The sequence below is a fragment of the Streptopelia decaocto genome, assembly GCF_964273445.1.
Source record: "Streptopelia decaocto genome assembly, chromosome: 7".
NCBI classification, from domain to species: domain Eukaryota; kingdom Metazoa; phylum Chordata; class Aves; order Columbiformes; family Columbidae; genus Streptopelia; species Streptopelia decaocto.
The window spans coordinates 67,423,937-67,451,713 of NC_138661.1; the positions used below are offsets into that span (position 1 = coordinate 67,423,937).

Genomic DNA, 27,777 nt, shown 5'->3' on the forward strand with positions numbered 1-27,777 from the left:
AATGGGGCAGACGGCGGAGAGGCTCGAGGGAGGTGCTGGAGCACAAACAGTCCTGGCTTGGCTGTTTTAATTCAAGGTTAGAGCCAGCTTACTCCCTCCGATACTTTATTGAAGTTAAACTGAGGTCGCATATTAGTGTAGCTGATAAGCCTGCCCTGGCAGGTGCAGCAGTCCCCTCCCAAGCTCAGGCTTTTTTCCCGGCTGTTTCCTTAAGTCCTTGTCTTTAGGGCTGTGGCTTTGGCTGCAGCTAATCCCGGCCTTTGCGTGGGCCTGGTGCAGTGCCTGCGCCATCCTTTAAAGTGTTAGTGCGACCGGAGTCTTTCAAAAGATCTTTACCTGTCAGAAGCTGTCTAAATGGCTGTTTTTAAGCTATTTTAAAATCCAGTAGCTGAAAGGGAAAATAGGTTAACTGCCAGTGAGTCCTTTTTTTTTGCCTCAGTCCTCTCTAATGCAGAGGTGCTGGGTGAGAGGGGTTAATCTGCGTGTGAAGGGTGTTTCACTAGGGGCAGAACCCTGGTTCTAAGCGCAAATGGTGCGTAAGGGGGAAGACTTTCAGCCAGGAGAAAAGGGAAGAACCTGTGTTCGTAGAGAGAAGAAACTGTACTTAATGTTTTCAGCTGGGAGGATGGAGAGATGAGACGTTTCTTGCAGTTGTGGATGGTTCTGGTTAAAGCACCAACACATGCCCTCAGTGGGCAAGATTTGGTCCTTGCGGCTGTTTTGGGGAGTGATGCAGCCTCACGTTTTCTCTTTCTCCGTTTCAGAAGCAAGTCCCATTCTGAAATTAGCTTGGAGGGGTTTTACGAGACAAAGCCACTTTCTCCCGTGCAGAAAGACCCCGTGGAGCTGCTGCTCCTGGACACAAAGGAACGTCTGTCTGTGGAGCTGCAGGACCGTCGCGCTCCTCTCGCCACCATGGAGAGCCTCTCGGACAACGAATCCATCTACAGCTTCGATTCGAGGCGCTCCTCTGGCTTTCGGAGCATCCGGGGCTCCCCCAGCCTGCACGCTGTCATGGAGAAGGACGAGACGCACTGTTTTTATATAGACCCCGTTATTCCGGAGGAAAACCCCTCGCTCAGCTCGCGGACAGAGCTGCTGGCCGCTGACAGCCTCTCCAAGCACTCCCAGGAGACTCAGGCCCCCGACAACGTCCTCAACAGCGGGGGCACCACCCCGCAGCGCCGCTGCAGCGAGGAGGGGGCCAGCAGCGAGGGGGACCGCGCTTCCTTAGCCCCTCGCGAGGAGCTGGCTCTCCAAAACGGCCGCCTCGCCGACGTTCCCAGCCCCCAGGTGTTGGAGTTTGCGGAGTTTATAGACAGCCTCTTTAATTTGGATAGCAAAAGCAGCTCCTTCCAGGACATCTATTGCATGATGGTGTCTGACAGCTCCAGTGACTTCGCAGAGATGCCCAAATCTGTGAGCGATCAGGAGATCCTGTTGAGGGCACAATACGAACCCAACTTAGTCCCAAAGCCCCCGAGGTTGTTTGCAGGCTCAACAGATCCTTCGTCGGGCATCTCCGTCTCCCCCTCTTTCCCCCTTAGTTCCTCTGGAGAACTCATGGACATCACTCCCACGGGCGTGAGCAGCCAGGAGTGCCTGGCCACGGATAAAATCCGGACTTCCACCCCCTCTGGGCACGTAACCAGCCCTGCCAAGCAGGACGACCTCATGATTTCGGCCCTCTAGTGCAGGGTGAAGGGAGCGCGGCTCTGCGAGCTGATCCTGCGGGCTGAGCGCTGGGATTATACTTGGAGAGGTGGTCGGCGGGCGGTTCGGATCGCAGGAGACAGCTGGAAAAAACGGCCCTTGTGGGCGCCGTGGTGGCGGCACGATGTGCGGAGGATGGATTGTGCTCGGGTCCCGTTCTGGCAGCTGGGAGAGGCGGCGGCGCTTTGCACAGCCCGCTAAACTGCGGGGTCTGAGTCGCTAAGGGTAGATGCGAGTTCCCTACCTCAGCCTGTCTCGTGGGCTTCAGAGGCAGATTCTTTGCCACAGGGCACCTGCTGAGTTTGGGAGTGAGATACCCGGCTTTAGGGAATCCCCCGGTGCCAACAGGTGGATTCTCTGAAGCTCGAGGATGGGATAGACAGAAGGAATGGGGGGCCAGGCCAGATCAGCCTCTTGGTACCATGTTGGTGGTTTTGGAAATGAGCGGATTGACACTTTGGGCCCTGTTGCACTATCGATGTCGGATCTGGCCCGAGATCCAATTCATCACACTTCCCCAGGGTTGCTTTTCTAGGCCACTCTCCTGTTTTAAAGCCATTGGGGCTGTATTCTCCCCAGATGCAGTCTCCCCTCCCCGGGCTGGGCGCAGCACGTGTGTTTCCTTCCCCAGAGTATTTCTGCGTTCAGTGACCACCAAGCTGCTGCAGAGAGGGAAGGACGCTGTTCTGAAGAGCCAAAGCCCTCTGCCACGTCCCTCCTCTGCCAGAGAAGAGTTCTGGATGTCACCATCATCGCTCCTCCGTTCCCTGGACCGCTCTGAGCTGGTGACGTCCCCGCAGGACTGGCATGATTCTCATCTCGGAGCTGCGTGATGGATCAGCTGAAACATTTCAACATCTCAGCACCCAGCGTTGTCTGCCCGGCCCCTGCGGAGCGTCTCACCGTGCCCGAGTGCAGCTCAGCGCCAGCCTCTGTCCTTGGGTGTCCAGGGAAAACATGAACTTTTTACTAAGTATTGAAATCTCGTGTGTTTACAGAGCTGCTAAGCTTTTCGGAAGGTATTTATTAAGCGAACAGGGAGGTTTTCCCAAAGCAAAAAGCATGTTCATTCTCTCCTTCCCATGCTGTTCCCTCTGGGGACTGATGGGGAGAGAGGATGGACAGAGGTAGGATTTTGCAAGTCCCCTGGTTTTAAAGTGGCGAGGGGTCTGGGGGACACTGCGTGCGTCCCTCACCCTCCTCCTCTCCATTGCACAACATTGCAAAGCTTGACTAAGTCTCTAGTAAAACTACCTGAGCGCTGCTGTGCAGAGCCTGGGGCGCAGGGGAACCCGCTCAGCGCCCTGGGGAGGCGCTTCCCAACCGTGGGAACAGGAGAAAAACTACCTGGCTAGAAGCTTAAACATACTGTGACCTCGAGAAAGCCTTTAATTGACACAACACCTTCGTATCAAAGCTCAGCGGAGTTACCGGGCGGTCTCACTGGAGCTCTGTCCTCCCTCACTGGAAACGAAATTCCTATTTTAATTTCCGTATAATCACAGGGATGTTGTTGCTCTCCTTCCCCTTCCTTTGCTGCCGTATTTCCCTTGTGGGAGGATGCTGTGAACTGGATTTTTGTGTCCGAGCACTTGACAATTTAATGCGGGATATCGTGTCCCCCTGCTCCTTACAAATTCCAGGGGCTTTGTTAAACGGGCAGCGAAATATTGTCCGTGCAGTTTAGGTTCCATAGGTGACCTTTTCTACCCTGTCTTGAATTGGAGGGAAGAAGCCCCTCTGAATTCCGAGTAATTTGCAAAAGCAAAATGCTTTTATTCTGAGCAACAAGCTCCTTTTTTTGTAGGTCCTCCAGCAAAGAGCAGCGTTGTTCCCCTTCTCGAGAGCTCGGCTGCTCGAGGAGCTCGGGTAGAGCCGCTGGGTCAGTGCCATCACATCACCCGCTCTTGCACCCCCGGGGGTAAGGCTGAATTGCTCATGCACCCACAAGTGATGTCTGAGAATACGCACAATAACCGGGGTTTGGAGGGGAAAAGGGGAGCTGAGCGCGGGGAGGCTGGGGCCAGCGGGCTGGCTCTGCTCCCGCTGCCGGCACCTGGCGAAACGGAGGTTGTTCCTGCCTTTAATCCGTGGCAGAAGATGGGTAGTAGTAACACTTAGCACTTAGGCAGAGCTTTATATCTGCAAAGCACTTTACAAACACTAAGGAAAGAATCATCTCTGTCCCTGGGGATGAGGAATTAGGAGGCGGCTGTTTCTGCGCACCCTGCCTGAGGATGGGGGAGATGGCTCGAGGTGAAAAAGGTGGATTTACCTCCCTCTTTAGAAAAAATCTTTCAGTAGCGACCTGACGATGTGGAAGGGGTCACGATATTGCACTAGAAAGTCGCTTTGACCCGGGTGAACGTCCTTGTGTCCTGGGACACGCGCTCGTTGTGCTGGGGCTGTTTCCCTCTCTGCGCCATGGGAGCCGAGTCCTGGGGATGGGGTTCCCTCACCCCCACCAGCTGCAGCCGGAAAACGCAGCCTGACGTGCTGCGGCTTTATTGCTCTGCTCTGTGCTCTGGGATGATTTGGTTTCTTCTGAAAAGCCTGGAAATACCCAAATTCTCCTGGTCTGGGCTTTTGCTATAGATGAAGGCAGTAAAGGTGCAAAAAAGCCCTTTTATTTAAAGTTCTTACTGGATCACGTTAAGGGTAATTCCTGTTTTCTGTTGTTCTCTCTTGACAAACAGACCTGTTCCTAGTCCTCACGAAGCAAACCCACCTTCTTTGTGTCATTTCTGCCTTACACATCTCTGTGTGTCTCAATTCTCAGCACTCCTGGGCTGTAAGAGCGCTTGGACCGGCTCATCTCCCGGTTCATCCGGCAAGAGTCTATCTGGAAAGCTCAAAAGAAACAACGCGAAGCCCGTAGCTTCACCCGCACCGCGCGGCACCGCCGGCCCGCGCTGCCCTCGCTCCGCTCTGACGTGCAGGTGGTCTTAGAAACATGAAGCATCTTCAGCTTTCTGAACCTCTCGGCTTCTGCTTCCTACCTTTTGAGCTTTGTGCCTTCTAATCTTTATAATGTTCCCTTGATGTTCTGGTGGGATGTTTCCCCCCACGTGGAGGCGGTGCTGGAAGTGCAGTTCATATACCAGACACCAGGACCCAAGCTACAAGTTCATCCAGTTCAGTGGTGCATCCTTAAAATCCCCTGAAGAGCTTTTTGATAGAAGTGTAGATCCTGAAGCATTGAAAGCTCCCGGGGCCACCCTTGAGTAGGTAATGTTGGCTGGCTGTGGTTTCAGAGGCTCTTCTGCGACAATAATCATTGCATTTATTGTCACTTTAGTTGTAGCAGTGCCAAGAACACACAGGATCCTGCGGGGCTGAGGATGTACAAGTGCTGAGCAGAAAGCAAACGCTTCTCCAGCTCTTACTGTTGTCCCCTCTCCCTCTTTGCGGAGCTGCTCTTTCCATTCAGAACATGCATTTCTCCTAAAGCTGCCACTCTAACCTCTTTGCCCCCTATTGCTGTCACCTAAGCAGGACCTAATTCACCTCTCTTTTGGTCGCTCCATCTCAGGATGGTGGTGTCTTAATTCACATTAAGAACGAAGAGAGTTGCCGCCTTCTGTGGTGCTGGAGGTTTTCTAGGGAGATCATTAAAAGGCTCTTCAGCTCTCTCTCGCTTTCCCTTACCTGTGATCAGTATTTCCAATGTTCACCATTTCTCCAATTTTGAGAACTCTTAGAGGAATCGTATGAGGTATTTTGCTCCCTACGGAGGACCGAGGTGGCAAAGCTGGTTTGGAGTGGAGATATACATATACTGCCACTCTTATTTTTATACTTTTAGGAGACTGTTGCTTAGATTGCAATAGCAGCAGGACTTTGGTGGGAAGGAAGTGTTGCTGTCAGTGAACGAGGGCACGGAAAGGGAAGGAAAAGCACTGGAGGAGGAAAAGGAGTTGGAACTGGATGATCCTTAAGGTCCCTTCCAACCCAAACCATCCTATGATTTAATAATGCTGCTGCCAATGGACTTGCACAGAGTTTCTCTGCACTTTAGGAAGTATATAGACAATCTCTGCAGTCCTCTTTCTACTTGGAACAGCATAGGATGAGTGGGTATTTGTTAAATAAGTGCCCCCTCGTTAGAGTTCTGTAGCATCAGTTAGGAGTTACTGAAGTACATGGACCTAAAAGGGAAATGGGTTAAGTATCCATTTAGGCATTGAACCTGAGAGCTCAGTGTATTATATAAACCAAGATTTAATGTGGATGTTGTTGTTTCTTAGCTGTGAAATGTCAGCTGAGCTGTGTCCTGGTGCCTCTTCCTCTAGGAAAGGGGAGGGCTGGAGATGCAGCTTTGCACAGACCGATGCTCTCAATTATGGAATATGTGGCTCGGAAGCACTGGCAGAATGACGCTTGTTGCACGTTTTCCTCAAGGCCTGTGCAATATCAAACCGCAGCTCCGGATTGAGGGGAAAAGCGGCATTTTTTGTGCCAAAGCTCCCTCTGATGGCAGCGGCGATGGGCAGAGCGCGCGTCCCGCTGCTGCGAACCCTGCGGCTCTGGGACAACCAGGGACAGCCAACTGCAGCTGGGAGGTGGGACATAAACCCTGTTAAGGTGTGAACCCCGTGTCGTTAGGGCGGAGGAGCATTTTTGGCCGGGGATCCCCGGCTGCGTGACACCGGCCTGCGCTGCAGAAGGAGCTGCAAGCTGCCCGAGCTCTGCTGGGCTCCTCTCTTCCCGTGTCCCAACCATATCAACACCCAGCATGTCCCACGAGCCATCGCGCTTCATGGTGATCACCTGAACCTGGGCTGCTTAAGGGCACGTGCGCTGGAAACATGAAACAATCGAGGAGAGAGCAGTTCCCTGCTTGTCCCAGGGTGTGCAGTCCGAAAAAGCATCATCTGTCTGATGTTTTCTTTAATCTTTTTTGCTTCTTTTCTTGAGTTCAGACCTCTTGTGCCTTTGTTTCCCTTTGGCTTGAGGTCCAGGCTTTTAGACCGAGCATCTGCCCACGTCCTTTTCCTGCTTCCACGTGTTGTCTCTTCTCCGGGTGTACGAAAGGGACCGCGGGGCACCCGGGTTTGGTTCGGGGTTGCCCTTGATGCTGGTCTCTGTCCCTTTCTGATCTCCCCGCTGTCCCCTCTGCCTCGGGTCACATCCAAGTGCCAACAGCAAAGCCTGACCCGAGGCGGCTCTTTTCCTCCAGCCCACACCGCCATTGCAGCGGTTTGTGTGCAGTAGGACGGGAAGGCTCCCCACCGCGTCTCACCTTGGCTGTACGTGACCACGGTTGGTGTTTAACAGGTCTGCTCACCGCTAAAACCCCCTCTCAGGTCTATTCAAGAGTAAAACTCTTCCTGCTCTTCAAGATCTGACTCTGGTTTTGTAAGAACATGTGCCAAAAGGGACTTAACATATTCTGAACAGTGTTGGTTTACAGAGGTTTCTCTCGCCGTCTCCCAAAGGTGAGCTGTCTTCTTTTTAGAGAGAGTCGGGCATTTTTGCTGCTTGAGTCCTCTGACCTCCCCACCTCATCCTGTGCTCGGTTTTCATCTCCGCCTGCCCAGCCTGTCTGATGGGGGAACCTCTCTCTGCCTCCTTATTGATTTCTGCAAAACCACCCAACAGCAGAGCAGCCCAGGAACAAGCCGTTACTTGGGGTTTTGCTGGGATTCCAGCGGGGCTTTGTGCAGTTCCGATGGCTCGGAGCTGGCGGTACCTGCTGGGCACGTCCGCCGCTCAGGCTGGCTCGGTGACACGTGCCCGCTGTTGATGCGATGTGTTTTCTAGGCTGTCACCACCACCTTTTTTGGGGTCTTAATTCCTTTATCGGTGTGTCCGCTGGTGACAAAGCGGCATCACCTGCAGCTCCTGAGGGCAACAGCTTCCCACACACAACGGGAAGGGGTGATGCCCAGGAACAGCCTCAGGCTCCCGTCCTAGCGATAAATGTAGTGGCCAACAGCACAGGGATGATTCTGTGGTTATCGGGGATGGGTTCTGCCTCTGCGTGCACGGGGCAGCGGGAGAGGAGCCCCCTGTGCTGTCACCCTGTCCCTTGGCCCCGCTGTCCAGGCTGGGAACGAGCAGAGACAGCGAGACCAGGAAGAGCTGGTGGAAACTCTTTATTTTCTCATCTTTTGGGGCTATTTTGTGCCAGCTGGGCGGGCTCCGTGCGCCAGGAGCTCTCTGGTGGGGTCTCCATGGTAAATAACTCCCTTACCTCCCACGTTTCCCTCTGTCTACAGACACCGATGCCGCTATGGAGAAACCCCTTCTGCCTGTTTCTGTCACCTGCGTCACATCACGTGCCGGGGCAGCTCGGCGTAGGGTGGCTTCGACTTAACCCCAATTGCCTCTTTATAGCTAAAACCTTTTGTGTTATGGGAGAAACAGCCCTGGGGAGCTCTGGCTGCCTCTCCCGGGGCTCAGAGCACTTGCATATGCAATCGGGGGGGTGACGGCGCAGGGTCCCGTGTCCCCAAGCTCAGCCCAGAGGTCACTGCCTGTCCTGGGAACGCTCCGAGCTGCCCCGGCACCGAGACGACAAGGACACTCGAGCACTCCTCATGTGCCATTCTCACGTGACTTTTTGTACCTATGTATGAAAGATCCAAACTAATATTGCTGTAAAGAAAGATTACAGATTAATATAGCATATTATATAAAGAGAGATGTATATAAAAGTTTCTGTACATTGTACGGCACTGTGTATAAACTGGATGTCGAAGCATGGCTGGTGTATGTGACTGTCCCCAGGTGTGACTGGCCTGAGCTGTGAGTCTGAGCGGTGGGAGAAGCTGCGCTGGGCTCTCATTGCAGGGGGACGAGCAACACGGGGACAATCTGGGGACAATTCAGCGCTCACCTCGGCTCTGGAGCTTTGGGAGCGGGGAAAACATCATGTCAGCTGGGCCAGCTCGGCCCCAAAATGCAGAGATCCCAGCTTTAGCGATACCTCCTCAGTAGAGAAGGGAGTTGAGGAAGAAAACTCAACGCTTTGAGTTACCCTTGAATTCAACGTGCCGCACTAAAGTTCTATTAGCGCAGACAAACGCAGTTAATGACAAGGGACCTTCTGGAAGCGTGTGAGGAAGAGGAGGACTGAGCGCAAACAAGAACAGGGTAACAAATTCACCCGTGGGAAAACGCTAATCGCAAGGTGAGTTGAAAGCGGCGAGGAAGAGTTTCCAGCGTGAGCGTCCTGCGTCTTTGCGCAGGTTTGCGGAGCAGCATCGCAAACCAGGTGTGAATAACAGCTCCAGGAATCCACGCTGTGCGGAGGGGAGAGCGGGAGTTGGGGCTGCGCTGGTGGGAGAGGAGGAACAACCCCCTGCAGCGCTCCAGGCTGGCACAGAGTGGCTGCAGAGCATCAGGCAGAAAGGGACCTGGGGGGACTAATGGACAGGAAGCTCCACATGAGCCATCAGTGTGCCCAGGTGGCCAAGAAGGCCAGTGGTGTCCTGTCCTGTATCCAAACAGCGTGGTCAGCAGGACAAGGGCAGTGATCCTTCCCCTGTGCTCTGCATTGGGGAGGCCACCCCTGGAGTATTGTGTTCAGTTCTGGGCCCCTCAGCTCAGGAAAGAGATTGAAGTGCTGGAGCGGGGCCAGAGAAGAGCAACAAGACTGGGGAAGGGACTTGAACACAAGCCCTATGGGGAGAGGCTGAGGGAGCTGGGCTTGTTTAGTCTGGAGAAGAGGAGGCTTAGAGCTGAGCTCAGCACTCTCTAGAACTACCTGAAGGGCAGTTCCAGCCAGGGGGGGATTGGGCTCTTCTCCCAGGCATCAGCAATAAGACAAGGGGGCATGGGCTTCAACTCTGCCAGAGGAAATTGAGGCTGGAGATTAGAAAGAAATTCTTTCCAGAGAGAGTGGTCAGGATTGGAATGGCTGCCCAGGGAGGTGCTGGACTCACCGGCCCTGGAGGTTTTTAAACTGAGATTGGACATGGCACTTAGTGCCATGATCTAGTAAACGGACTGGAGTTGGACCAAGGGTTGGACTGGATGATCTCTGAGGGCTTTTCCAACCCAGTCGATTCTGTGATTCTGTGAAAATAAAGGGAGCCGGAGGAGCAAGGAGCTTTCTGAGCAGCCATGAGAAACAGGAGCAGGAGTGCCTGGCAGAGAATAATCTGATTACCGGCTGCGTGGCGCAGGTTTTATGGTGGCTCCTGAAGAGACCGAGTGCTATCGGGGAATTAAGGGCTCAAAGGTAGCTCAACTACTGAGTTCCTATAAAAAAGCCTATAAAAAGTGTTGGTATGTGTAAGTGCCTGCCTGATGCTCCAGGGTTGCTCTGTGGTTGTTTTTCCTGCCCACAGCTCTATCAGGCTCGTAAAGGGATGTTGCCTGTTCTGTAAATGCTTCCTCTCCTGGGGGAAGAGAAACACAGCGCTCTGGATCCTGCCCTTGGATAAACATCAAGTGATCCACGCTTAGGAGGGACTGGTTTAATACTAAGGAGAAAAATATATGAATGTGTGCCCGGCAGCCACGGTGGATGTTGCTTTAAAACCGGTTTTACTATTAAAAGCCTGAATTACGGAGCGTGGCGAGGGATGCAGCCGCTATTGCCGAGGAGACTCTCGGGCTGTTCGGTGGGTTTGTGGCCGTAGGAGGAATGTCCAGCTTCTTGAGAAAAGCGCTTTTCAGCCCGTTGGCCGTAAAGCATCCACAACTACACCAGAAAACACGTTTTCCAACAATTCTAAGCCAGACTGGTGCAAGCAGAGAAAATGAATGAAAACTAATGGGGATATGTGAGGAGGTAAAGCTGGGGTGGAATTGTTAATTACTTGTAAATAGGAACCAGCATTGCACAAAGCAGTTAATCAGGGGGTTGAGGTTTGGTTTGGTTTGGAGAGGGGTGGGTTGGGTTGGTTTTGGTTGTCTGGGGTTTTTGTTTCTTCCAGCATGCGAGATCATACTTCAGCCAGGAGAGAGGAAAAGGCGTTAAACAGGGATCTGAGGGTGATTGCGCAGAGAGGATGTTTAAAATACATGTTTAAATCAAGGTTATTTAATGACCTGGTGCTTTTCAGAAGTTCTGGTTACACAAAGCCTTACGTGACCCGCTGATTTTTGCTGGGCAGGGTGTTCAGGGCAATAAGGGCGCTGGGTGCGTGGGAGGGTCCCGCGGGGGTGGTGTCTGCAGACTCGGGGCTCTGCTGCGGATCACCCAGCGCTTTCCAACGGCACAACAGGCCCAGGGGGTGCTGGAGCAGCGACGGGGCAGTGCCCGCTTGCTCCGAACCCGCACGTGAGGACACGTGGGCTCTTGGCAGCACCCGCGTTTCTCTGGCTTTGCAGCAACCTGCCGCTGCTGTGCGTCCAGCCCTGGAGCTTCTGGGAAGCCAAGCCCGGCTTGTCCAGGCTGGTTTGCTCGGCAGAGGCGCTTGAGCTGAGCCAGAGGCTCCAGAACGGGTGTCCCTCGCCGACTCCCATCCTTTAAATTTATTTTTTGTAATCAGTGGTGGCGTTCTCTCCATCTTGGGAAAGAACCTCTTGCAGTTAATGAATAACCAGGGGGTGATTTATCAGCGTGGGTCCCTCGCCAAGAGGAGATAACGGCCGGGGCTCCCACCTCCCGCACCGTGGGAGCTGCCGCGGGTGTGCGGGGTGAAACCGCCTCTTCCGCTGTCCCGCCTGTCCCCGCCTGAGGGGGGACAGCACGGGGACACTCGCGGCCCAAGCGGCCGCCAGCGAGAGAGGCGCTGGGAGGACACGTGTCCTTGGGCTGACCGAGCCGTGCCTCCCTTGGCCTTTGTGGTGGCTGTTCAGGGTCACAGCTGGAACACCGAGGGGATGGCGGAGCACAAGGGTGATGGAGCGGCTGAGGGACCTGGGGGTTCAGCTGGAGAACAGGAGCTGAGGGGAGACCTTCTGATCTCTGAACTGCCTGAAAGGAGCTTGGAGCCAGGGGGGTCGGGCTCTGCTCCCCAGGAACCAGCACCAGGAGCAGAGGAAACGGCCTCAAGTTGCGCCAGGGGAGGTTGAGGTTGGATGTGGGAACAATTTCTTCCCCAAAGGGCTGTGGGGCATTGAACAGGCTGCCCAGGGCAGTGCTGGAGTCACCATCCCTGGAGGGCTGGACAGACGGACATGAGGTTCTCAGGACATGGGGCAGTGCCAGGGGTTGGGGAACGGGTGGACTCTGGTCTTTTCCACCCAAAATGATTCCGCAATCCTACAATAAAACAGCCCCAAGCTGTGTGGGGAGCGGGTTTGCCCCCGCGGTCGGGCTGCTCCCCACACACAGGCAGATCCATCTGGTTTGTACCTCACACGTCCCCGATGACCGTACAGGCGATGCCGAGGCCAATGACCCCGGAGCCAATGACACTGTCCCGGCGCTGCCGTCACCTCTCGCCCGCCGCTTCACGCTCCCGCTGCGTTTCTGTGCCCTCGGACAGGGCCCGATGGTGACGAGACCAGGAGGAAGGCAGCGAGTTCCAACAAAGGGAGTTGTGTGGAGCGTATTTCTCAAACATCCCTCCATTGGAGCCGTGCAGACCGCAGCGTTTCCCCTGCCCGAGACCACCAGGTGAGGTAAGGATGGGATGGAACGATCCCAAACCCTTCCCAGACCCTCTCAGCAGCTCTGCACACCTGCTGGCGGCTGTTGCGTGTGCCGGCCGCGGGGTCTCGCCGCCAGATACAGGTCCAAATCTGAGCCTCATCTCACCACCTTCTACCCTTGAGACCACAAAATAACCCACTTTTCAGCCCTACTGATCCAACAGATGGTGCCTCAGCCTCAAGGTGCTGAATCCAGCGCCAGCAGAATTCCCAAACAGTTTTCCTCCATCCTGGCTGGGTGGGATTTCAGTCTCAGGTGTTGGCTGAAGGTGTTAGAGATGCTTGTTTTCCCCACGTAGGTGAAGCTTAGCGGTAGGTGGCTGAAGGTGGCGCGGAGACACGTTCTCCATCAAATTCAGTGGGACCCGAACCAGCCTCCCGTCGTCAATTCATTTCATAGAAACTCTGCAGAGCGCAGGTGAGGCCACAAGGACCGTCCCCAAATCAGATCTCGACACAGCAGCTCCTTCCCACCCGAACAGCGGTGACCCTGGTGCTGGTGGGTGTCACACATGTGGGAGCCGCAGCAGCTCCTGGGGACGGGTTGTTGTCCCTGCCGCCCGTGCCATCTCACGCTAATTTGGGTCAGGTAGGTACATTGGCTTATTTTCATTCTTAACCACTTAAAACGTGCCAAAACGCAGGGTGTTTATCTTATTTACGACTTCATTTGTTTCTGCTTGCCTGTGTGTTCTAACGGGGGTGGAAATAAACAGCACGGGAGCGTTTTCAGGGCTCGCCCACCAACGTGCTGTGTCCCGCTGGAGCAGAACTGTGCCCAGGGCTTTGTGTTGGTTCTGCTTCTCACCCTGAATGCACAGAGACTCCATTCGAGGATAAAACCCTTCAGATGGGTCATCTCGTCTAAAATAATGTGTATTCTTAGGATGCAGCCCCTACCCTGCCCTTCAGAAAACTCTATAGTTAACAAGGCCACCTAACTCCAGTCTACCTGGTGGTTTCAGTGCATCCTATTCAACGCTGTGCAAAACGTATAAACCTTGCCTTAACGTCCCTCTTTCAAACGCGGATGAGGCCGATGGGCGCAGGCTGAGGTTTGGGGAGGCCCAGCTTGTGCACAGTGTGATTTTTTAAGGCTGGGGAAGGAGAAGCGCCGGGTACCACCGGCTGTGAGAGGGACACAGCCCCGCCGCCCCAGCCTGGTTTACTGGTGTCAATCAGCAACGTTTCTAGTCACCTGAGCGCTCTTTAGATCACAATGAGAACCTCTATAGGCTTAATATGCAAAACAAAGGATATACGCACGCTCGGAGTGTATAACGCATAAACCATTAGAGACACCAAATATGTTTCCAATAGCTAGTTAACATCGTTTGGCGTCTGGTGGCGCAGCCCCACCTGGATCGATGTTCCGTCTCCTGCTCAGCCGAGCCTCGTGTTATCTGAACCGAGGGCTCTGCACGTGTCCAGCAGCCCGTGCCCCTGCGGCGCTGAGCACCGGGACGGAGATAAAGACGCACTAAAGAGCTTTGCGGTTGGGTGTGGGGTGTGGGGTGGGGTGGGGGGACCGCTCAATTATTTTTTTGTTTTAAATTGGACTTTGAGATTCAGCGCTGGAGGGAGCAGCGGCCGCACCTTCCGTGAGTAACGTCCATCCGCCCCCGTGCCGGCGCTGGGCAGGGAGGTGTTTGCACAGGGGGTGACGGGGGAAGGACGGGGACATGTGCGTGGGGAGGGGACAGCAGGGGACGGGCAGAGGGGGGACAGCGGGAAGGAGAACGAACGGCACGTTGCGATGGGGCTGCGTGTCTGTCCCCTGTGTTCTGTGCAGCAATAGCGGGTCGGAGTGACGCCTCTTAGGTTTTTTGGGTTCAGATCTCTCTAGTATTTCTTGGGGGTTATACAAGTTTGACCCTGAAATCATAGAATCACAGAATCACAGAATTGACTGGGTTGGAAAAGACCTCAGAGATCATCCAGTCCAACCCTTGGTCCAACTCCAGCCCATTGACTAGATCATGGCACTAAGTGCTGTGTCCAGTCTCAGTTTAAAACCCTCCAGGGCCGGCGAGTCCAGCACCTCCCTGGGCAGCCATTCCAATGCCTGACCACTCTCTCTGCACAGAATTGCTTTCTAATCTCCAGCCTCAGTTTCCCCTGGCAGAGTTGAAGCCCATGGCCCCTTGTCCTATTGCTGATGCCTGGGAGAAGAGCCCAATCCCCACCTGGCTGGAACTGCCCTTCAGGTAGTTCTAGAGAGTGCTGAGCTCAGCTCTAAGCCTCCTCTTCTCCAGACTAAACAAGCCCAGCTCCCTCAGCCTCTCCCCATAGGTCTTATGTTCCAGTCCCTTCCCCAGTCTTGTTGCTCTTCTCTGGACCCCCTCCAGCATCATCATAGTTTGGGTTGAAGGGACCTCCCCAGCTCCCCTAGTGCCAGCCCTGCCATGGAAGGGACATCTTCACCAGCTCAGGTTGTCGGAGCCCCGTCCAGCCTGGCCTGGGGTGTCTCATCCACCCCCTCTCTGGAACCCGGGCCAGGGTTCTACTGGACGTGCTGGATTCTGAGCTCGTTGCGGTGTGGGAACAGCTGCTCTTTCCCCTTTCAGGAAGCAGTGAGGTTGGGCACGTCCCTCGGTGCCACCAGCAACGCGTGTCCAACCTGCATTATCTCTCTAATCAGGTCCGGAGGGGAGACGGCAGCGATCCCTGGGCAGAGAGCTGAGCGGGACCCAGAGGCGAACCCGCGTGAAGCAAAACAAGGTGAGGAGGACACGGGCCGTGGGGGCCTCGCTTAATTCAGACACCAGGGAGGGAGCAACAACAGGTGAACCCACCCAGGGGAGTTTGGTCAAAGTGACTTAAGACCTGGAGGCGCAGAGCGGGACAAGTGCTGCTGCTCTAACATCTGCCTTCCCGGTGCAGAGTGTGGGTGGAAGTCTCTTAATCCCCGGTGGATCTTACGATATGATGCTGTGCTGATGGTACCACGGAGGTGGAACCGCGTTGAGGTTCCTGCTGGCTGCTGAGATAGCGCAGCTCTGGGTACGGACACCTGGGGGGTTTAACACTGTTCCACAAAGGCACCGAGTGGCTTCAGAAATGATTTCTGGGCCATCAGCCTGTCTGTTTGTGCGATAACTTCATAGCACGGACAATAGAAACGCGTGTTTTGTTTATCCCGCTCCCCCACGGTGTGCTTTATACTTAGAACATTTATGGGGAGGAGGGTTTGCTGGGGTGGCAGCCGCCGTGCCGCAATTTGCATCGTTAGTGGGTTGCTCTCAAATGACTTTTCAGTCTCGTTAGCGGGATGTGTGTCCTTTTGGGACTGGGAAGACTGGTCTGTGCCATGTTATGGGAAGGATGTGTTGCAGGGCTGTTTAAGGAGAGAGGTGTTGCGGTTTTATTTTCAATAAGCTACCACGCAGGAGTTTGCACCGTGGGGTGGGGAATCCCAGGCAAAGACCCGTTACAAACCTGGGGCAGGTTGATCTTGGGGTCATTTGCCTTTCAAATCTTTTGGACCCCGATGCCCCCGCAGGAACTTGTTCCTCGGCCAGCTCGGCGTGTTTACAGGTCCCTTCGCTGGCTTTGGCAGCACCGGTGAAGTGACCCAGAACAGCCTTGGCCTCCCCTTGTTGTTTTATTGTGCCGGAGCCGCTGAAGCTCCAGCTCCCTCCTGCCACTGTTGGGATTTATAACTGGCCCTGAGACGTGTAGGGGATGCTCCGTAGACCCGATGGCACAAGAATAAGACTTGAGAGCGGGCAACGTTGCATTGGGAGGTTTTGCAAGCAAGATCAGTGCACTGAGCTGGATTCTCAGGTCCTGAATGTGCCTGTGAACATGTTCTCGAGTGAAATTTGAGTGTAGGGGGCTCTGTGCTCACTGGGGGATTTACTCCTGACTTCTTCACTTCTTGCTGAGCGGGGATAACGTGCTGCTGGGAGGATGGGGAACTGACCATCAGGGCTTGAATCCTTAGCAGGAGCGTTTGGTTCTGGGGTCTAACTAATACAGCCCAACATCTAACCCAGTCCTGACCGGGTTTAGGCCTGGACTAGCGCTTAGGCTCCGGGTGAAAATGAGTTTTTTGCTTCCTTCCCATGCAGCTTGTGGGTGTGGGAGGTGAGTGTGTGTGCAGGAACAAGGGGCGCGGGGAACAGAGAATAACAATTGTCTTAATGGCAAGAGAGAGGGAGAGAGAGAAGAAAAAAGGGCTGTTGAGCTCTTTCTCTCCATCCCCGAAATAATAGACCTATTACTATCCCCAAACCTCAGCCCCCCTCCCCTCCCCAAGAGAAGAATTGGTCACTGCACAGCTGTGCAAGCGAGAAAAATATATTTATATATATAAGAGAATCTGCCCTTCTGAATTGGTTTGTGGGGATGGACAAAACCTCATTGTGCGCTTTATCTGCCCCGAAGAGAATGGCCCCACAGTCTCGGGCTGGCAGGGGCTCCGCGTTTGGTTAACTGTGCTCAGATCACTGTAACTTCATTTAGATACTGTACTGTTATGGTTTTTTTTATTGAGGCATTATTATTGATTGTGGGCGCATCTGGGGAAGAAAACACAACTGTTTCCCCAGCCCCCGCGCTGGAAGGGTATTTGGGGAGGGGGGGTATAGATGGTTTGGGAGCGCTGCGGCTCGCTAAAGATTGGGAGCGGGGGGAAGTGATTTTTGGGGAGGTACCGGATTCCAGGGGAGCCCCGGGGGCGGGAGGAGGAGGAGGAAGAGGAGGAGGCGGGGGAGGAGCGGGGCGGGGAGGAGCGGCCGGAGCGCTCGGGCAGCGCTCGGTCCCGTCGATGGGCAGCGAGCGGGCGCGCTCGGCTCCGGGAGCCCGGCGGGGCGGGGGGGGGCGCTGAGCGGGGGGCGGGACGGGCCCCCCGGCACGGAGCGGAGCGGAGCGGCAGCGAGCGGCCCGGGGGGATGCCCCGCTGCGGGCACCGGGGGTAGCCCGGCCGGTGCATGGCACAGCTATGGAGGTGGTGGACGAGACGGAGGCTCTGCAGCGGTTTTTTGAAGGTAGCGTGCGCGGGGGGGTGTGCGTCCTGTTTAACCGCAGCCTTTGCCCACCTAGGACAGGCTTAAGGCGGCCCCTACCGCCTCGTCCAGCCGTGCGGGGGTCCCTGAGCCCGGGTTGCGTCCCACACGGGCGCCGCGGGTCCCAAACGAGCGCTGGGGTGTGTTGCGTGGGACGTCGGACGCTTGTGTGCGCCCCGGTGGGGACCTCGGGGTGGCCGTCACCAGCCCACGGACCGGGCACGGGTTCCTGATTGTGTCTCCGGCGCAGACGTCACGATCCCCGGAAGGGTTTGAGAGACACAGTGATGAGGTTCTCAGCGGTTAGTGCTAGAGTTCGGTTGTGTTTGGACTCGATCTGGAAGGTCCTTTCCAACCAAAATGATTCTATGGGGCCACACTCTTGGTCCCTCTCTGCTCGTCTCAAGACCAGTGGCCTCTGTCCCTGTGCCCTGAGCTGTAGGTGTTGGGCACAGCACATTGGGAACAGGCTCAGGGCTCCGCGCTTTGCTGGGGAAATCGCTCCTCTTTGCTCCAGGAGATAGCAGATCCAACACTGGTGGTGTCCAGCAGACCCCCCATCTCATCAGCATTTCCAGGCCAGACCCCTTGGGGCACCGCGCGTCTGTGGATCCCGTTCTCCTCCCCGTCGCTGCAAACCAAAGGCAGCTTTTACTGAAACCAACGCTGGAAAAGTGGTTGAAAGAGAATTTGGCCTCGCAGTCAGGCAGGGGTGGAATACTGTTGCTGGTGGTGGGGCTGAGCTGTATGTCTGGGGACGTGTTGGGACCCCGATGTCCTTTGTTGTCCCTGGGCTCGCTGTTCCTCTGCCCGCTCTGGCTCTGTTGGCACGCTTCGCTCTTCCTTGTTGACTGTTGTTGCTGCTCTTCCTCGCTCATTGTCTTTGTTTCTTCTTTGGTGCTGCGCCCTGCACCGCGTGCCCCTTGTTCTCCGGCAGGCTGCTCGCCAGCCGGGGGTTTTATTTGGTGTGACACCGTTGTGCCGATCGAGGGGGAACAACGTGCCCGTCCCAACGAGGTTCCGTCCCACCAGCAGGTCCTGGAGCTGGTGGCAGCGCTGGGGGGACCGTGGGGAGCGGGTTGTGTGCGGGGTCGGCTCTGGAGCTCGGGTTCCACGCACAGCGCTCGTGCTCTGGGGTGCGAGGACTCTGTCCCTTGTGTCACTTTGGCTGCTGGAAGGATTTAAGGTAGTCACGGCCCCAAGCGTGACAATATTCGAGGAGCGTTTAAACAACACCCTCAGACACATGGTGTGAATGTTGGGGTTGACCTGTGCAGGGACAGGAGTTGGACTCTGTGATCCTTCTGGGTCCCTTCCAGCTCAGGACATTCGATGATTCTAATGCAGGGAGGAGAGTGACGATGCGCCACACGGAGCAGACGCTCTCAGAGCGATGCCTCAGCACCACATCTCCTCTTCTTCTAAGGCAGATGCATCCCCTGGTTGTTCCAGCTGCGGTTCTGGGTTCCCGGGAGTGCCAGGATTAGCGAGGAAACGATCCTGTGGTTGTATGACGAGCATCCTCGCCCGCGGGCGCTCAGCGTGCGCTCCCACCCGGCTTCTCCTCAGCCTCGGGGGGCTTGTGTGAGTTTTAGGGCTTCACGTGGACCAACCTCCTCAATCCCACCCACCCCCTGTCCTCTGGGCACCCAGCACCTCCCCAGGGTCCTCACAGCACTTGCTCAAAACCCCGACGTTATTTACAGGCGTTAGACTTCAACTCTTCTGCAGAAGTGGAGTTTTCCTCCCTCCCCAGCGCATCCTTTTGTTGGGGGGGGAGGTTTCTTTCTTTCTCTGCCTTGTTATTTCTGGGTGCTGGGGGTGATCCAGCTTGAACAGGGGGTTGGACAAGACGACCCACGGCAAGGTTATTCTATGATCTCAAGAGGTCCCTTCCAAGCTCAACCATGCTGGGATTCTTCCTTTTTCCTTCTTTGTATCTTTATCTTTTTGCTTCTTTCTGCCTTTCTTTCGAATTAAAACCACCCAGTCCCTGCGATAATGTGGAAAGTGGGGCTGAAGGATATTTCTTACCCTCTGCTATTTACTTACTTATAAAACTTCCTTTATAGAGCTTCTCCGAGCTTCGCTTTTTCCATGGAGCTCCGGCATGGCCGTTGGCTTCGTGAGGGCAGCTGCGCCCCTTTGGTGCTGTTGTAGAGCATCTGTTTCAACACAGCGTTTGAGGGTGAGAGGGAGAGCCGAGGGAGTTTGACCGCGAAGGATCGCGGTTCAGTTCGGTTTATGCAGCGAGGGAGGAAACCAGGTTCGTTCCTTTAGTTCATGTGTTAATGGTGCTGCTCGGCAGGGGTGCGTGGCCAAACTGACCCACTGCTGTTCGGAAACGAGGGTCGGTGCCTTAAATCACCGGCTTTGCAGCACGGAGTCAGATTTTCCCTGGAATCTCGTTGTCCTGAAGAATTAATGGTTTCTGGATGCGTAATCTAGTGGTGAACAATAGATCTGTTAGAGATTATTACTTTACAGGAATAAATTCATCAGTAGAACTGATTCCTCGCTGCCCCATCACTTCTTTCAAGGCGTCTGCTGGTTCCTTGCTGACGGGGAGCTCATCTTTAAACCTTATTTTTCTCTTCTAGTGAAATATTTTCTCATCTCACAGACCATCTTCTGGCCAAGCGGAGATTTTGCACTAAGGGCGTTTCTTCTTGCAGGCTGAAAACCCCGAAACAATTTGGGAATGCCCTTTCCTTCGCTTTCTTCAGGTTAGAGTGGGATCCCACTGTAAGCGGCCCCGCAGCGCAGCCCCCTGTATCGCTCCGTATTTCAGAGCGTTAGGCCAGGATTAACTGGGCTCTTCTCGCAGACCTCTGGGGAGGGGGCTGTGCTGATCCCAACCCCTGGTGCTCGGCTGGTGGCAGCGACAGCGCAGCAGGTCCCGTCCGCAGAGCGGGGCTTGGATGGGGAGCGAGCGCTCCCAAAATCTCAGGTCCAGTTGCCTGTTTCTCTGCATAAATGGACTTTTATATCCACGTTTGCACGGGCAGGATCTCCTTATTTCTCTGGAATGCAGCTGGCTGCTCTTAAGAGTGAGATCTGAAACACACGGGGATGGAGGAGCAGAAGAATGATGTGAAAAGTCATTTAATCAAAGCTTTGCTTTGATGTTTGGGAAGGGGCTGGGGAAAGACTAATGGAGGGAGATTCAGGCTGGACACCAGGAAGACATTTTTTAGATTGAGGGTGGTGAAACACTGGAGTAAATTGCCCAGAGAGGTGGTGGCTGAACCATCCCTGGAGACATCCCAGGCCAGGCTGGATGGGGCTCTGAGCAACCTGAGCTGCTGAAGATGTCCCTGCTCATGGCAGGGAGGGCACTGGGGGACCTTTCAATGTCCCTTCAACCCAAACTGTGATGATTCTGTGACATAATTCACACCCTCCTGGGATGAAGATGCTGTGAGCGCGGTTGTGGCGCGATGGCCTCGGAGTGTCCTGGCTTAGGGACACCATCGTTGTCCTGGTTTCTGCTGGCACAGCTGGTGGATGCGTTTTGTGACGCTCAGCACCATCCAGCCCAGCGTGGGACGCCGGGGGTTCTGGCAGCGGAGGCGCAGGAGCTCAGCCTGGTCTTTCCATAGCGTTGGGAGTGTTTACCCAAAGCATTTGTATTTTGTATCAAAGGCAAAGCAGGGAGTTGAAAGCGGCTGACCCTTGGCTGGCATCCTGCTAGAAACCTTCCCGTCCTCCCTGCCTGCCCCGGCGCGAGGGAAACGGTGACGCCAGAGCTCAGCTATTCGGGATCCCGCTCTCTCTCGCCTAATTTATGAGATAAGAGGTTGTTAAAGAATGTATATGGGGAAAGATGTGCAGAGCGGGGCCGGGGGGCGGGGGAGTGGGCGAGAAACGGAGAAAGAATTCCCAGCGCTGGAAGTTTGGAGGGTTTGGGGTTGAGATGGAGCTGGGAAAAGCAGGAGCTGGTCGGACAGAAAGGGCCGGATTTCAGTGAGGACGTGCGAGTCCTGTGGGGTTAATACATGTCATTTTTCAGCGTCCGTGTGTCTGTCCGTGCTGCCGGGGGGTCACAGGAGCCTCCGAGCCAGGAGTGAGCAACGAGCACCGGGTGTTGTATGAGCAAGGCAGCGAGTGTGCTTGTATTAGCGGGTATTTTTGCCCAGAGGAGTGTGTGTATACATGTATTAGTGGTGTTCATTACTTGCTTGGTGATTTTTATTGTGTATTGTGGAGCGCTTTATGTGTGTGAGTAGGAAGCGCCGCTTCGCAGCCCTGCAGGAGGAGGTCTGGGCCGTTTCCCCATTTTTCCTGGATGAAGAACCATGAAATGCGGAGAGCTGAGCCCAGGACTCGCAGATTCGCACCTTGTCCACTGCTCTGTGCCATAAGGGTCGCGTCTGTGTGTCCCGTGTGCCTGCAGGAGGGTTTGGGGATGGATGGGAACAAGTGGGAAAGGGCTTAGCAGGTGAAACTTCCACTGATGTAAACCAGTGACGCCGTGAGCTTAAGGGAAGAGGAGCGATGGTTCATCTTCCAGCTGGCGGTGGGTGAAGCGTCCCTGAGCTGGGGGCTCTGGCCGTCGGGTGACCCCCTGTGGGTTACAGCTCACGGGGGTCCCCTGGACCACGGGCACAGGGTCAGTTCCTGGACATTGTGGAAAAGAGTCCCAGCGAAACAAGGGGCTGCTCTGCCGGCAGAAACCACGCACATAAACCAGGACAACCGGCCACACGGGTGTTTTTAGGCACCTGGGTTTGCCATAGCAATGCAGCAGATCGCAGCGTCTAGTTCTTTAAATTATTGGAAAAAATGGTTTTTTCTTAGGGACACGGTTTAGTGCTAGAGTTAGACCAGGTTATGGGTGGACCTGGTGATCCTGGGGGTCTTTTCCAACTGAAATGATTCTGATTTTTGGGAGCTGGGCTTCCCGCTGGCCATTCCCCTCTGCCCGTCCAGTGACTGTCCGACCCTCAGTCTCCGCATCCCCCAAATGCACCTCGGAGCCGGCACCGTGCTGGAGGGAGGATGGATTTCTGTTTGGTGTGGGAAGAGTAAGGGCGGAGGGGAAAGGCTGGGAGAATCCCAGGCAAAAAGCACAACGTGATCTCGGCCGCGGGTGCCGTGCGCCCAAACCGGCTCTGGGGAGCAGCGGGGCCGCGGTGGCTTTGCGGGTGACAGTCTCTGCGGGGCCTGGCTGGCGCGCGGGGGGACGTAAGAGGCTTTGCGTGGGAGCGCTTTGCTGGCCCGTGACAGAGGGGTCCTGGGGAACCTGGTACAGCACTAACACATGACCGTCCCTCCCGGTAATCCCCTCGCAGCCCCAAATCCCGGCGGGTGGCGGCAGCCTCCCGGCCTCCTCCCCGCGCCTCCCACTCTTTGCCGAGGGGACGGCAAAACCAGCAGCGCGGGGAGCCAGGCGAGCCGAGCCGGGCAGCACCATGACGGGAGGGGACAGCGGGGAGGCGGCGGGAGCGTGACACCGCGGCCACCATGCTCAGGATGCGCTGGATCCGGGCAGGTAACGGCGCCGACCCCCCGGCCCTCGCACGGCTCGGCTTTGCTTTCCCCTCCGTCTGTCTTTCCAGCGGGACCGTTGCCGGTTCTCCTCTCTCTGCCCTCTGGCTCCAGCTTCTCCTGCCCACCCAGCTTGTCGTGGTCAGCACGTGCCGTCAGGAGAGCGGGTGACGTGAGGATGCTGGTGAGCCCAGCTCCATCCTGCGGCTGAACCAGCGGTGGGAAGAGAGAAAAACCTTCCCTTGAGCTCTGCAGCACTTGGCCGAGGCCAAGGGGACGTTTCTGGGCACAGGGGAAGCTGCCACCTCCATCCCAGCAGGACCATCAGCAGGAGGTTCCCAGCGTCTGCTTGTCCCCACCTACAGCTACCTGCAAGGAGGTTGTAGCATGGAGGGGTTGGTCTGTTCTACCAGGTAGCAAGTGATAGCACAAGAGGAAACGGCCTCAAGTTGCGCCAGAGGAGGTTGAGGTTGGATCTGGAGAACAATTTCTTCCCCAAAGGGCTGTGGGGCATTGGAACAGGCTGCCCAGGGCAGTGCTGGAGTCACCATCCCTGGAGGGTTGGACAGACGGACATGAGGTTCTCAGGACATGGGGCAGGGACAGGGTGGGGGAACAGTTGGACTCGATTATCTTGAGGGTCTTTTCCAACCAAAATGATTCTGTGATTCTGTTCTACGATCTGCTTCTCAGGCCCAGGTTGTGCAGAACAATCTGCCCTTTTTCCCCAGTTTTCCCCAAAACTCCTTTTCTTTCCTGCATGAGCAAAGGCCAGGAGACATCCAGAAGATGGAGCAGAGCCAGAGAGCTGTTAGTAGGAGGGTGGATCCCTTCAGACGTCTGATAAGGGCCGGGTTGTGATTCAGAAGGAGCGAGGTGTGCACACCCCCGCCGGGGCTCTGCCGAGAGGTATTTTGCTGGTGTTCTGGTTAATGTATCTTCCCCAGGTCGTTGTCCCGCGAGCGATGCCTGGACGCGGCCCCGCGGGAGGGAGCGGGGAGACGTGGCCGTCGGGGCGGCTTCGGAGGGTGTTGTTTCTGGAGGTGTGACGGGGGGATGGAAACGGGCACGGCGGTGACTCAGATATCCGGCTGACCCGCGCTGCTCCCGGCTTGCGCAAGAGCCCGCGGGGATGTGGGGAGGAAATTCTGGTCGAGAAGGAGCCTTTTGGGGTGCTGGATAGGCAGGACTTCCCTCTCTTCCCTCACCCTTGTGCGCTGGAGGCTTCACTAGGGCAGGGGACAGAGTCACCCCAGCTGGACAATAACCGTGGGATGACATGGTTCCTGGGCATGGTTGGCCTCGAGAAGTGCCGCCCGTCCAAGTGGTGTGTGGGGAATCATAGAGCCACAGGCTAGTTTCGGTTGGAAGGGACCTTCAAAGGTCATCTAGTCCAGCCCCTGCCATGAGCAGGGACATTGCGGGGAAGTTGCTCTCTCCTATCATAGCTCAATGGTCTCCTCTCTGCTTTCATCTCCATCTCTACCTATGGTCACTTAGTGAGAAATAAAACCAGAAGAGACCCCTTTTGGAGAAGGAAGAGGGATGGAAACCTCGGTATGTGGTCTCTTCTAGTCTAGGAACCTTATGGATTCCTCCTGTTGGGACACGACCTGAGTGATGTGGAGGCGGGAGCGGTGCCAGGCTGTGTGTCCACCCCCAGCAGTGCTGGAGGGGTCTGTCCTTCCTCTGCTGCCCAGACAGGGTCCTGGGCCATGGCTTGATGTCCCATGTCCCTAGGGATTTCCCTGGCGCTGCTCCAGTGGAACTTTGCAGAACAACCCCCTTCTCCTCTTTCTAGTAGTGTTGCTGGTTGGACTTGGACTTTGCACTCTCCGATAAGAACCCCGGTGAGCTAAATGTGTGTGAGGAATGATTAACTAACGTGTACGGTGCCAGGGGACGGGGGAGCAGCTGGGGCTGGGGACACAAACACAAACAGGCTGGTGGCCTCTGGGCCCAACCTGGTGTTTGGCCAATGGCCCTCCCGTGTGCCAGCTCATGGGGTGACATCCTTTAGGAGACAGAACCCCCACCAGGGCCTGCTCGGTGCTTCCCAGGCATGTACCAGACCTAGGGATGGACAGGGAGGGATGAGACCGTGTCAGGTCAGCAGGACAAGGGAGGACACTGCTCTGCAGGGACATGGGGTGCTCTGACAAGTGGAGGCTTTGGACACCACACTTGGCTCTCTGGTGGCTTCTATCTTTGGTTTCGTGGATAGATCCCCTTATAGGGGGTCCAGCAGAGGGAAACAAAGACGCTGAGGGGTCTGGAACATCTTTCTCATTGAGGAAAGGCTGAGAGACCTGGGGCTATTGAGCTGGAGAAGAGAAGCTGAGAGGGATGTGATCAATGGATCAATATCTCAGGGCGGGTGTCAGAGGATGGACCAGACTCTGTTCAGTGGTGCCCAACGCCAGGGTGAGGGGCAACGGGCACAGACTGAAACACAGGAGGCTCCATGTGAACATGAGCAGAAACGTGTTTGCTGGGAGGTGCCAGAGCCTGGCCCAGGCTGCCCAGAGCGGGTGTGGAGTCTCCTGCTCTGAGCCATTCAACCCCCTGGGATCCTGTGTGATCTGCTCTGGGACCCTGCGTGAGCAGGTGGGGCTGGGGAGCTACAGAGGGACCTTCAGCCCCACCCATCCCGTGGTTCTGTGATTCCCACACCCCTCCTCATCCTCCAGACGTTCTCCCGCTGGCACCATTTGCCCCACACAGCAGGGCCAGGGGACATCTTCTGTCTGAGGCGGTGGAGGTGGACACTCCGGTCAACCTTGTGCTCCCCACCATCTTCCAGCACACGTGGAAGCGCATTCGAGGCACGTTCAAATGAAACGCTTCCTTCCCAAAGGAAAATGTAACGTGATCCTCAGGGTTCCACCACTTATCTCGCTGAACTTTGTTCGGATGCGGTTACTCAAAATGGCGAGAGGGAGATCGGGGAGAGCGGCCAGCCCTGGCCACGCAGCCGAGGTACCGGATTCGTTCTGGAAGGAGAGCAAACGCCTGCGGGTTTTGCTGGATATTTCTCTTTCACATCCCAGTTGCTGTGACAGGAGAGCTGGCGTCAGTCTCTGCAGTGCTTAAAGTTTTCTGAGCCTCTCAGGGCTCATCCTACATTTTCTTTCTTCCCCCACTCTCCCGCATCCCTTTTGCTCTATCTGATCTTCTTTCCTTCGGCTGCTCCATCGTTAGTTTGCAGCGTATCGAAGGAGATGTACTGAGTGATACCCTGAGTCATTGCAAACCACATCAGTAGGAAAAAAGCAGCCAAGCGGGGCTGTGATTGCGGAGCAGCGTGTGGTGTGAACGGGGACGAACGGACAGGAGCGGTGCGGGACGGGACCAGAAGTGAGTAAGCGATGCCACCGGCCGCAGTCTGGCTTTGCGGAGATCTCTGACTTCTAAAAACAGGAATGAAAGCCATTTTAGCTGGAAGCAAATTAGGTTGGTTTTGGTTTTTAACAGAGTCTGTTGCCATCACCCCAACATTGCAGGCACGTGTTGTCTTGGGATACTCAGAGTGACGAACCTGCTTTTCTTACCCAAGGAGAAGAGGAGAATACTTGGTGGGGAGGGGGTGGGCATGGGGCAGGGCTTGTGGAAGGCACAGGTGGGGGTCCCAAAAGAGCTGGAGCCCCAGTTCCTGTGAGCTTTCTCTCTGCTTTGGTGGCAAGGACCATGGGCTGTGCTGAGCTGCACCCTTGAGAAGTGGATGTAATATAAAGAATACACTCGATTTCATCTGGAATATGAAGATTCCCTTAGTTTATGTCTGACAATACTTATTAATCAACAACTGCAATTTATGACTTTTAATCCCGTGTGCTGCTGACAGCTGACTGCTGGAGATCGAGATAAACAGGGAACCCAACAACTTATCAGCCCGTTTGATCTTGGCTTATCTCTTCTGTTGTGACAAGTAATGGTTATGGACATTGATTCAATAAAGCACTAAAAAGTGTGCTTTGGCTTTATTGGAAATGAAACACCTGCTTAAGTAAAGCAAAAGCTTAAAACAGAGCGCTCTAAGGGCTATTGAGCCATTTCATAGTTGGCTGCTTGCTGATAAAACAGGGTGTTTCACAACGGTGGACCCAGTGTCACTTTACACTGCTTGGAAATCGGGTCCATCTTTGTGAAACACGCTGTATAATCAACGTTCTGCTCCTTGTAAGAACAGAAACTTGGTTTTGTTTTCTGATGAGGTCCCATCCAAATCAAAGTCTTGGGTCAATGAGAAGTACTTGGGGGGGGAGTAGGAGAACTTCTGTCCATCTTCCCCCCTCCTGTTTTAATTCAGTCCTTGGAAAGGGGGGTTGGAACGGAGAGGTGGATGGTGAAGAATTGTCACACACAGCGTAGTAGAACGTGTACTGATAACTGATGTTTCAACACTCATCTCATTGGCGTTGGAGGGCTGAAGGGACACAAGGAACAGCGACATGGGGACCTTGCAGCCTGGGGATGGGTTTCACAGCCCAGAGAGAGAAGTTTGAAGCAATTCCTTGTCAGGAGAACATCATGTGCGGGCTGAACGCTCTCTGAAGGAGACAAGTAGTGGGATTTACTGGGTTTTTTGTTTGTTTAAACCCTTTTCTCTGCAGTTTTGGAAACCAAACCCCACTGAGAGGGATCTTTGAGAACTAGATGGTGAGAATGGGATGGAGAAAGTTGGTCTGATGTGTCCTTGGTTCATGTTTTAAGATGCGAGTTGGTCAGCTGGTGAACGGTCCATGTTAGCGAGTGAAAAGGGGAGAAGCTTTAGGAGGTTGAGGAGTTGCGGGAGTTCAGGGTGCTCCCTGGGGATAGTTCCAGCCTTAAGGACACTTGTGGAGTTCTCTGGTTTTGCAGAGCTAGACGCCAAGTCTTGTGTACGTGTTGCTGCTTTGACCAACCTGTTGTTTAAATGGGTCAAGGTGGGTTTTGTTGGTTAAGGGTTTTGTCAATGCAAGAGAGGTGTATTAAGTGGGGTTATTTTTGCTGTTTTGCAAACATTATAGCG

The 27,777-nt window shown here is 55.0% G+C and overlaps 2 protein-coding genes across 11 annotated transcripts in view; both read left to right on the forward strand.

Annotated features, from left to right (window-relative positions):
• DAGLA (diacylglycerol lipase alpha) overlaps window positions 1–8,421 on the forward strand; it is a 61,553-nt gene extending 53,132 nt beyond the window's left edge. For all 10 annotated transcript variants that reach the window (XM_082059403.1, XM_082059398.1, XM_082059400.1 and 7 more), the window contains one exon: window positions 765–8,421. In XM_082059403.1, coding sequence (XP_081915529.1) covers window positions 765–1,692 — 928 coding nt within the window. In that variant the 3' untranslated portion in view covers window positions 1,693–8,421. The remainder of the gene's footprint in view (window positions 1–764) is intronic.
• Window positions 8,422–17,131: 8,710 nt separating this feature from the next.
• Window positions 17,132–27,777, forward strand: part of MYRF (myelin regulatory factor) — a 50,788-nt gene continuing 40,142 nt past the window's right edge. The window contains exon 1 of the mRNA XM_082059407.1: window positions 17,132–17,258. Coding sequence (XP_081915533.1) covers window positions 17,213–17,258 — 46 coding nt within the window. The 5' untranslated portion in view covers window positions 17,132–17,212. The remainder of the gene's footprint in view (window positions 17,259–27,777) is intronic.